The following is an 11,879-nucleotide window of genomic DNA, read 5'->3' as shown; positions in this document are numbered from 1 at the left end:
TTTGTATTTCTGAACAAAACTAAACAATTTCAAGCCATTCTTCTTTTTCATATAATGAAGTGATTGAAAGTAAAAACAGAGCTCTTTATTAAATGTTATAAAAAGTGGTTTGGTCTTCAAAACTGATGGCGGTGCTCTCTTCGTGATGTCTCCTCTAGTGATATAACTCATTGGAAGGACCCCGAAGGACCCGAGAACATCCGGCAACCCGAGAACATCCGGTACCCACACCTCATCTCTTTTGGTATCGCTCCTTCACTCAGCTATTTTGGAAAGATGTGATACATTTTATAAGAACTCATCTATGTGAAGATTATAGGTCATTCTATGAGCATATTATACACAAGAGAAACTTAATGCAGATAAAATATATGTTGCTAATTTACTCATAATTATGGCTAAACACTTTATACACAAGTGTAAATATTCCAACCAAAAAATAGTGTTTTATGTTTTTCAAAAAGAATTGGTTCTGTATGTAAACAACATAAAATCTTCCACTAACAAAAAAGCTGTCAGAACAGTTTAAACATGGTCTCTCCTGAAACTTTAACAGATTCCTTTGCCTTTATTATTTTTGTTTTATTTTTGCATAACCTTTTTTACATTGTTATTATTATGGTTTTTGTTTTTTTTTTCTCCTGGCAAACGTGAAGATTGTATTCTCCACACCGTGGAGTTTTGTGTTTGGTATTTTGTATGTGCAATATTTGTTAATAAAGTTTGTCAAAGAAAAACATCAATAGCCGGAACCGGAAGTCACGCCCCGTTCCACCTTCAGTTTGGTTGCTCTTTTTCTGGTCGAAAAAGATTAGTCACACCATATAATTTTGTTAATGAAAACTGAAAATTTCTCTTTTATTTGCCAGTAAAGTTGAAAAAAAAAGCAATTTTATGCCACCATCGACATTGTAATTATGTGAGCGACAGAGAACACTCCACACCAGCTGGTGGCGCTAAAGCACCATGACGCTGTTAGCCAAACACAGAAGAAGAACAGCACGAGGCGCTAGCAGCGTTAGCTAGTTAGCAGCGTTAGCTTGCGTTGAGAGGACGGTGGTGTTTTGTTGGGACGTTTGTGAGGTTTTTGGACAGAAAGGACTGCAGTGAGTGACTGATTGAGGAGCACGGCGGTGTTTGTGGGAGTTGGAGCTGAAGATCGGAGCAGGAACAATGTCTTCCCTTCAGTCTCTGAGAGAGTTGATCAGCGAGCGACTAGCTTCTGCTGCTAAAGAAATCTGCAGACTCTGTGAAGGAACCATCGTCCAGTACGAGCAGGAGCTCTGTCGTCAGCGCAGACTGCTGGATGTCATCTGGAAACCACAGCTGCAGCTACACCACATAGGTATGTCACCTTCATCATAGAAACAGAGAAGAAGCCCTACACTAGCTACTATAAGCTGTGGTAGCATCAGTTGTGCGTTTCATCGAAAATGTACAGCCAGCAGGCGGCAAGTTGCTCTGAACACCTAGTCGGCCAACACTCCCTCCCCTCCCTGCTGCCTTTGAGTGCGCAGACCTGGACGCAGAACACGAATAAGACGCGGGGTTCATTTTCGCGTTCGAACCCTCATAGCCCCCGGACCGGTTAGACAAAAGAACCAGTCTCAGTTCCTAAAGATGAACTTTCTTTATTACTTTTTCCTTAAGTCCAAAGGGCCGACTGGTCGCGCGTGTATGCGCTCCACACCTTGACCTTCACATTTGCTCTCCCCCTCTCTTACTGCATCGCGCGAGTACCGCACGCACACACACGTCTTTTAACAATCTGTTTCCTGTACTATAGATCACCTGATCTTTATTGCGCACAAATACTTTGTGCAAATACGCCACATCATCATCAGGGGTGGTGGATTGACTGATTGATTGATTGATTGATTGATTGATTGATTGATTGATTGATTTGAGTGTCATGCACTTATGTGCCCAGCCCACACGGGCTTATTTGACACTGAAAGACAAAATACACAATACATAAAGATACATGCCCATCACAAAAAAACAATAACCCCCCTTAATCAGAGTCTAACAGAATACAAAGTGTCCATTCTTATTGCCCATGCCTTTGCCACAAAATTTGCCAAACAAAAGATTTCATTTTCAAAAAGCCAACGTGAGATTTTATCTTCAGATAACCAAAACAAATCAGGACATTTCTGTTCTATGACCTCATACATACAAAGTCTCTGTTTTTCATACAAAGGACAATAAAACAAAAAATGAAATCCATCCTCCACCACTTGCAGCTCACAGACTTTACAGGTCCCTACTTCCACCTGTAGGGGGAGCACTCCTGCTCTAAGGTGGATGTGCGATTACTTTTTATTAATATGTAAAAAAAGGATGTCCCTGTCACATGCGCCTCTCATTTCATGGCACTATTAAAGCACTGGTTGTTTATGGAGCCCTATACTATTCATGATTAAATAAATAAATATTTAATTACCGTAATTTCCGGACTAAAAGCCGGTACTTTTTTCCTGCGCTTACAGCCCTGCAGCGTATTCAGTGACGCGGCTAGTTTATGGATTTAATTGGCGGCCGCCATGTATGTACTTTCGGGCTCGGTGAATGGTTTGAATTCTCCATCTAACACCAAATAAAAGTCATTTGTTTTTTAACACATCTCTAAGCAGCCAAACAGCATGGACCTCACTTCAGGTCTTAGACACTTCAGTCATGGTTCAACAAAACGAAACACGCATGCCCGGCCAGATCCCAGAATCCTTTGGTGCCATTAGACCCAACATGCACGTGATCGCCGCTACAATATGACGAAGCTTTGAAGTTAAAAGCCATCGTTAAAAGCAGCGTGAAAAAATCCACCATCAGTAAATGGAAATGCCGGTCAGCTGCGTGACGGAGAGAACAGCGCATGCTCAGAGGTGTATTTACCTCTGAGTCATAGTGACTCGGCTGGGTACACGTAAATATGTGGGAATAACATCAGCCTTTATTTTGTCGGGACACGACTGGAAACACAAATCCATGTGATCGTTTTTACGGTTTCTAAAGACTGAGCGGAATTTTGCATTGAAAAGCTCACAGTCACTAGCCGCGGTTACATGGGCAGAATATCTTGATCGGATCACTGGTCGGGTTAAAATTCACCCGTGCACATGGGCACAGAAAACCTTTTTCCGATTAGAACAAACGTTCCCATGGCTCACACTTTAATTCGGAATGAATCATCTGGGCATGCGCAGTAGTGTAAAAATCACCCGGATTAGGAAATAGGTCCCGTTGTAAACAAACCACTGCCACAGACAGACAGCATGTGCTGCAGCTCCGTAATACGAGACGATAATAGCGCACATATATGTATGGAAATAAAATCAGCCTTTCTTTTGTCGGGACACAACTGGAAACACAAATCCACGTGACACCACGCAACATTTTTTCTGCTCTGAAAGGTTCACACAGACAGCCCCAAAGCCACTCTGTGAGCTAGCGGCCCGAGCTCTGTTCGAACACGGTTCCTCCTGAGTCCTGCAGCCGCTAACCCAGAGCGGTGGGACGGCTCGCAGTCTGAATTCTCCCACACATAACAAAACGCACACGTAAAAAAGCATCCTCCCCCCCTCGGACACAAAATTATTAATCTAGCTCCTCTGTTCACTCGGGTGCCAGTGGACCGAGTGAGCGTCGGGGGGAGCGGAGGCGGGTGCCGAGTTTTCAGTCGCCGCTGCTTTATTTTACTGTTGTGTTTTTTTAACCAGCCCTGTTACTCCCATAACGCTGCCGCGACACAAGCTGTTCCCGTTCACCCCTCCATGCACTGTTGCTACTTGCTCATTCTTAAACACGTACAACAGTGTGGCGAGCCGGGCGTTGGCCCCGCCTTTAGCCCCTAAGACTCATGGATATTGGGGGATCGCGGATGTAAATTTCCTCATCATAACTGAGGGATGTAATGTTGATTATATGGTTACTGTTTGTAATTTTATGTATGATACCTAGATTGTCAATAAGAAAAAAAAAAAAAAAAAAAAAAAACATAACTGAGGAACTTGTGAACAGAATAGAGGTCCATGCTGTTTGGCAGATGTGGGTGTACTTAAATGCATGAGCCTGAGGCAATGCTGACCCCTCCCACAGTGTGGTAATGAATCACACTTACTCTGGGAGTCAGGACATGATTTGTCAGGTTGATCATGCTGCCAAATACATGCGGTTTGTACTCTGATGCGGCTTGTGTTTGTACAAAAGTAGTTAAACACGTGAAAATGGGTGGGTGCGGCTTGTAATCGGGTGCGCTTAATAACCCGGAATTTACAGTAAATAAATAAATATGAACTCATGCAAATACACAATCAACCAATAAATCTCATAAATATATAAAAAGATCACGAAATAGTGAAAAACCTGCACACAGATTTTAAATTAGCCATTATATTATTCAATATATTTAATTTTGCTTTAAAAACCTGTTCAATATTTTAAAACAGCATTTTAAAATATTTATTTTAATCGTGTGGAATATTATTATAATTCTACGTCTTTTTTCAGAACCTTGGATTTCAAAATCAATATTTTCCAAAGTAGATTCATTTTTATTTCATGTTGCTGTTTTTCACAATGACTTATTTATTTCATATAGGGCTTTTTCAGGAGAATGGGTCTGTCTGTCAAACAAACCAGGCAAGGGCGGAGACACTTTTGTGATTGGCTATTCCTTTACTCAGACATGAGCAGCAGCACCCTGACTACATCCATCGAAGATGCTTCAGCAAACGTGACTGTGAAATGCCCACCCCTCAACACTAGGGGGAGTATGCACCTCAACACATCCACTGTGTTACAATAAATTGGGCAGTTTTGGTTCTAAATTTGCGAATAAAATTGGCTTTGGGCTGGTGTGCACAATTCGGGTTAGTTTGTGGTCGGTTCGGCAATTTTCATCTTTTCATGAACATTTAATAGTGGCCTACGTTAGGCTGGGTGGCTGTTGGAGTTCCACTAAGCTTCTATGAACTGGAGTTCCATGAACGCACCATGGGAACGTGTGGGAGGAGCTACCAGCTAATGTTTTTAGCCTGATAGTCACATGGAGTGGTTGCCTGTGCTTATCTCAGTAACAATGCATGGATGCACAATGCACATGGAGTGTTAAAAGATCAGGTTTATTTATTTTGAATAGTTCCACATGATAACAATGTTTCCATGTTTGAGTTCATGAGATCATCCCAGAGAATCTCTGCTTCCGGTTCCTGCAGTCAAACTACTTCTTAAATTACGTGTAAATCAGAGCGCCCAGGCAGCGCAAGAGTGTGTGTGTGTGTGTGTGAGCGCAAGTTAAGGGTCTGTTGCTCAGTACCCCGGAAAAGTAAAAGTAAAATGAAAGCCTCAAGCGGCGTTGTATGGCCCGCAGACTGCTAATGTGGCTAAAAGTGCGAGCATAGCGATCAGCATCATCAACTGACACAGAAAAACACATTGCTCCATTGGTGAGAGGTATATGTCATAAGTTAATTTAAAAAATCCCACTTTTTTCAAAATCACTTTTCTGTTGATTTTATGTCCATAGCAACCATTTTGTGTTTTAGTCGCTTCGGGATGACGTTCATATCGATGTCAGTTTCAGATCAATCGGAAAAAGTAAACTTTTTGTTGTCCTTAACAGTGATTTTATGCTAACAACGGCCACATTCCTTATATGTCCATATCCAGTTCCTGTCATGGATGCATGCATTCAAGTTTCACAGTATTTCATTGAAAACCATAGGAGTTATAACAGTGTGCCAATTTGCTAGCTCGCCACGCGCACGCTATTCAAAATCTACAACTTCTAATGCCAACATTTTGTCCAGAGTAGCTGGCCGTTGATGCCCGAAAAGTTAGGAGACGATTGATGAAATTCCAACGACGAGTTTTCATTTGTATCTGGTGCTAAAGGTGCTTTTTTGAGAAAATTACAGATGGCGGCCTTTTCCCAATGTCAAAGGTCAACGACACTTCTGTGGTGTTTGTAGAATGTAGCTGGCAGCAAGTGTGTGCAATTGCGTGAAAATCGTTCAAACAAAAGTGTTGTTTTCCCACGATATGGGAAAAAAAAATAGCCAATTCTCAGAGTTCGCCACAAAATGGCCGCCAGGCCGTAGGTCGTGTGGCCGTCCCATAATGATTTCAAAACTTCTCTGGGATATCCCCGACACGTGTCTTTAGGTTTCACAACTGTATTTCGAAGTACATTTTGTTCGGCCCCATACGCAATTTTCGGCCCATTTCGGGGGGGGGGGGTGATGTTGACTTTGTGGAAAATTCATTCGCAATTTATCCCAGGTGTGTGCACGTTTTGGTGACTTTTCGAGCATGCAGCGGGGGTCATATTCTCGCTGAAAGGCTGAGTTGTCGTTCCAACTGCGAAAACAATATGGCTCTTTTTGGTCCAATATGGTGACTGCTGCTGCGGGCCATTAAAATGCTTCCTCCAAAGTACACTGGTTCTTTTAACCCGCTCTACTGGAAGCGTCTGAACGGGGAAGTGAACCACATATCAAACCCCGGATCTCCGCTGCATTTTCCGACCACGGTCAGAAATGTCATCGCAGGGAAGTTTATACATTTTCCCTGAGAGGGAAAAATGAAATCAGAGGACCTGATTTATAATTATTGTCTCAATGAAAATAGAAAAATATCATAAGGTTCAGGAGGCCTGAGCAGGCTTGTTCCACTTAACTGCCTGGTCTGACTCTGTCGATCCGCCAGCTAACTTCCTGCGAGATGACACAGTGTAAGGCACGATGTGAGCTCTGAGTGAATAGTAAAACCGTGCATCAAAACCCCAAATCTGAGAATCAAAATGCATAAATTGAGAACCAAAACCTATAATTTGCAACCAAAAGCTATAACCCAAAGCACAATCATATTTCTCAGTTCCCGATTTGTTTTCTCGACATTCTGAAATCATCTTTTTGAGTTGCAGTTTTATTTTGAAATCCTCTTTTTGAGTTGCACTTTTATTTTTTTGCAGTTTTGATTCTAAAACATTTCGACATGTAAAAACAACGGCACCTGTGTACGAAGCGTAGCTGCTCTGATGCTTGGTCTCATAGTGCCAACGGACATTATACTCTTTCATCACGGCAACATCTTCAGTGCAAATCAAACAGACACACTTTCCGTTGATTTCCTTAAAGAAATATTCATTTTCCCACCATGTTTGAAATCTTCCACACACTTGCTAGCTTGCTTTTCTTCGGTGCTGCCATTTCTGGTGACTTGTGGTAAATATTCTTCTTTGCTTAATTTTGTTTGGTAGAGAAGCACCTTTCTGTGACCGACTCCATCTAGTGTTGAAACTCAGAAGTTCAACAGAGTTCAGCTGTTGCACTTACATATTCAATTATATTTTCAAAATTTGCTGCGGGCCAATTAAAACAGACCCGCGAGCCGCAGTTTGCCCACAGGCCATAGTTTGGACACCCCCGCATTAAAGTCATGAAAGGAGCTGGAAACCATGCTAGCATTGAGCTAGCTAGCATACTAACACAGGGAAACAATCTTGATAGTTTGTAATGCAACCTCTTAATTTCTAATTTCTTAATTTTTCACGAGCAGTTACTGGTGGAGCTCCTCATCTGACTGTGCTGGCGTCCTCTGGTTAAACAAAGTACAAGTTTGATCATTTAATATAGCAAAATATTTGAAAAACATGAGAGGCTCACCCTTTGAAAGTGGTATGTTGATATAAGACTCTGTGTTATTTGGTAGCCAATGAGCTTCTGGATGTCTGGGATGTCCCAACTCCCCTCACCTTGACTGACATGTCGCTGTTTTTCATGTCGAAAGGTTTTAGAATCAAAACACCGTGCAACTCAAAAAGAGGATTTCAAAATAAACTGCACGTCAAAAACGGGATTTCAGAATGACGAGAAAACAAATCGCCAACTGAGAAATATGATTGTGCTCTGGGTTATAGATTTTGGTGGCAAATTATAGGTTTTGGTTCTCAATTTATGCATTTAAAGCCTTGGCTGAGGCCCTGCTGTGGAGGTGTCCACACTGGACTGTGCAGCTGACCCTGGTGCAGTGTGGTGTGGCTTAGACCAGGCCTTAGACCAGTTACACACACACGCACACACTGAAGGAGGAGGGTTTGGGGGAAGATAAGGAGGGAGGTAAGAATGTGTGCCCTGTCTATGCTACCCCACTTTGGTGGGACACAGCCTGGGTAGATAGATAAGATAAATAGATTCTCAGATTTGGGGTTTTGATGCGCGGTTTTACTGTTTTGATTTGATTTGAATTGACACCATAGTTACGTGTCTGTATACACAAAGGTGGAACCTCCTGTCCCGCGTTCTTCATGGGTGTCAGGCTCATGGCTACAGGAAAGGTGACAAAGTGTCTGCAGTTAACCGTGACAACGCGCCCCCTGCTGGTTCATCACTGTGGTAATCAAAAATCCAACACCATCACAGCTATATCCAAAAGTCCTGTAAACGAATAAAAGCCTCTTTCTTGTGTCCCTGCAGACCTCCCCCAGCATTGGATGACTGAAGAGGAAGGTCAATGCAACCAGCAGAGGAACATCAGAGTGGATCAGGAGGAACCAGAACCTCCAAAGATTATACAGGAACTGGAGGAACCAGAACCTCCACAGATTATACAGGAACTGCAGGAACCAGAACCTCCACAGATTAAAGAAGAACCAGGGGAACTCTGCATCAGTCAGGATGAAGATCAGATTGATCTGAAGCAGGAGACTGATACCTTGATGGAGATTCCTACTTATGAGGAAGATGAGAACAGTGAAGCAGATCTAAATGATCAGCAGAGCTTTAATGTAACTGATAGTCAGGATGAAGAAGGAAACCATCATGAAGAATCAACATCAACTACAGATGAAGAGACAGACCCACAGAACAGAGATGAGAGGAAGAGGAGAGACAGAAGTCATGTCCAAAGTGTGGACAGCTCTCACATGTCAGCAGGTCAGTGTGACTCTGATCTTCATCTCCACACTATCGGTATGTTCACTTCAACAACGGTTCTATCTTGAGCTTCAAGCTCTCCAAACATGCAGTCCATCAACAGCGTGTCCTGGAAGAGTCTCTTCTGTCCCTTCCAGTTGAAAAGACAGAAGACATTGTTGGTCAGTGCAGCCGACAACATTCTTCAAATCATATGATCTTAGTTAGTCCCTCCAGCTAACGACAAACAGGAAACCTTAACAGATCAAAGAGAAAATTGTTAGCAGATAAAAAAGTACAATCTGTTTTGTCGTCTGTGGTTCTAAGTTTGTAGTTCAGTTCTTTTCATCAGATTTCTCCGTCAAACCCAAAATCCATCTAAACCTCTTTGATGTCTCCATGTCTCCAATTCCAGACATTCAGACAGATTCTATTTCCAAAACTACATTTCAAGCTAAAACCCAAAGACAGGGTCCTGCTCATGGATCTGCAGACAGAAAAGATTCAAACCTGAACACATCAGTGAAAATCTGCTTAGTGTCAGAATTGTTCTCCATCTTTTCTGGACTGATTCTTCCTCCAGTGCAGCTTCATCTTCATCAAACTGCTCCTCATTGGTGGGTGGAAACACAACAGGGAGGTTTTTCTGTGTCCAGTTCAGCTCCATGAATGTTCAGACTGTTTAATGTCAGTGATTTCAGTTTAGAAAAACTGCATCTCTGCTGAGATTTGTTTCACTTCCATAAGAACCTCAGCAGCATCATGATCATTTTGTTAGTGTTTTATATATTTATTAAGTTTTCAGTTTTTGTCAGATAAATGCATCTAGACATTAAAGAAAAACACAATTATAAACAACAAACCACAACAAGAATCAAGTTTCTCATGCACGAGGGAGAGGAGCAAGAGTGACAGAAAACGTCTACCACGTTTCTCTTCTCAAAGGTCTGCCTCTCCTCGTGCTGCTTTTATTAAAAACACAAGTGGGAGGTCACAATTTCAAGACAAAGAGAAAAGTTCATTAGGGGGTGTCGTCAAATGACCCTTTTGGTTGGATTCTAAGTTCAAACAGTATTCCTTATCAGCTAAGGACAGTGTGTCGTAAACCCCACTCTCTTCCTTGCTGGGGATGAGAAGCAGATGAACAAACACACAGAACTGTTTTCAGAAGAGGTAAAAAGGTCAATCTGAGTTAACATTTAAACACACATTTAAACAAATACATTTAAACAATGATAATAAAACAATTTCCTTCACAGTTTTAAAACATAGTACAAACAAATTAAAGACTCAGTCCCCCACACCCTACTGCTGTTAATGACATATACATCTATCAATTTTAGTAAAGAAAATAAAAGGAAATAAAATGGTACAAGTTATAAGCAGAGAGAAACATGAATATTTAAAATCAGTCACAGTATAAGTGAAATGGCATATATATTTAAAAAAAAACAATAAGTAAAGTGCTAATATATTAATACACACAAAGAAAAGAAGAAGAAGAAAAAAAAGAGTAATAAAAAAGGGGCATCATTCTGTCACACTTGTAGATGGTAGACTAAAAAAGTTGAGAAATGGTCTCCATACCTTGTAAAATTTATGCTCCGATTTTGAGGAGGTTTAATAGGGAACCCTGTGATGGAGGTCATAATGAGATGACACACCTGTAAGTATCTAAAAAAAATCTGAGCTAGGAACATTATATTTGTCGACCAGTTGCTGAAAAGAGGCAAATTGATCCTTAGAAAATAAGTCATTAAAGGTCTTCAAACCTTGTCACCGCCACAATCCAACAATGAAGGTTGGAAAAATTGATTGAATTATTGGACCTTGCAGGCTCATCCCTAAGTAACCAAAATGCTTCCTGAATTGATGGCAGATTTTAATCGAGTTATGTACTACAGGATTATCAATAGTCAGAGGTTTAGCCAGTGGAAGTGTTGCACCAACGACTGAAGGTAACAGACCAGGTCCAGCAGAAAGTTTCTCCATCTCCACCCACGGCGGTCCAACATCATAAGAGTAATGTTTCCAGTATGTCACACAACACAGATTAGCAGCCCAATAAAAATAGCATAGATTTGGAAGTGAGAACCCACCATATTGTTTTGCTTTCTGCAGATATTACTTGCGCAGCCGTGGTTTTTTGCCATTCCATATGAACGCTGAGATAATAGTGAAGTTTTTTAAAGTAACTATTTGGGATATACACAGGGATCTTCTGAAATAGATATATAAAATTTGGGTAGTACAGACATCTTAACCACGTTCACTCTCCCAACTAGCGAGAGGTAAAGGGGAGACCATTTAGCCAGGTTTAGCCAGCACTCAGCCATGGCTGAGTCAGATATGCTAAGTGGCAATAGCTCACTTTTCTGCAGATTTATTTTGTAACCGGAAATAGTTCCAAACTTATCAAGAAGTTCTAAAATATGAGGGATAGTGTCTTTAGCCTTAGATATAAACAGCAGGAGGTCATCCGCATAAAGGGCTAACTTATGTTCTGTACCCCATCTTGAAATGCCAAGAATGTAATTATTTTTCGCTATTGTTATTGCTAAGGGCTCGATGGCTAACACAAAGAGTAGTGGGCTGAGGGGGCAGCCCTGTCAGGTACCACGGTGTAGACTAAACGGTTTGGAGTAGGTGTTATTAGTGAGCACTGTAGCAGAGGGACAGGCATACAAAAGCTTGACCCATGATAGAAAGGTTCCCCCAACCCCAAATTTGTTTAGAGTCTCAAAAATATATTTCCATTCAATCCTATCAAAGGCTTTCTCAGCATCCATCGAAAGAAGGCATTCGGATTCGGTCACACTAGGGGTGTATAAAATATTGAGTAGCCGTCTAATACTAAAAAATGACCGACGGTCCTTAACAAAACCAGATTGGTCACTAGAGACAAGACTAGGCAGCACAGTTTCGAGCCGGCACGCAAGGACTTTAGCCAGGGTTTTATAGTCA

The 11,879-nt window shown here is 41.5% G+C and overlaps 1 protein-coding gene across 3 annotated transcripts in view; it reads left to right on the top strand.

Annotated features, from left to right (window-relative positions):
• Window positions 1–359: 359 nt before the first annotated feature.
• The window catches only part of LOC101164420 (uncharacterized), a 736,165-nt gene continuing 724,645 nt past the window's right edge, over window positions 360–11,879 (top strand). The window contains exons 1-3 of one of the 3 annotated variants that reach the window (XM_078935477.1): window positions 360–1,345; window positions 8,283–8,396; window positions 8,478–8,936. In XM_078935477.1, coding sequence (XP_078791603.1) covers window positions 1,174–1,345; window positions 8,283–8,396; window positions 8,478–8,936 — 745 coding nt within the window. In that variant the 5' untranslated portion in view covers window positions 360–1,173. The remainder of the gene's footprint in view (window positions 1,346–8,282; window positions 8,397–8,477; window positions 8,937–11,879) is intronic. The other 2 variants (XM_078935487.1, XM_078935494.1) reach the window with 2 other exon arrangements.

This window comes from Oryzias latipes, chromosome 2, assembly GCF_053564925.1.
Source record: "Oryzias latipes strain Hd-rR chromosome 2, Olatipes_Hd-rR_3.1".
Lineage (NCBI taxonomy): Eukaryota > Metazoa > Chordata > Actinopteri > Beloniformes > Adrianichthyidae > Oryzias > Oryzias latipes.
Note: the sequence above shows the minus strand (reverse complement) of the source record. Positions and strands in the feature narration are given on the sequence as shown.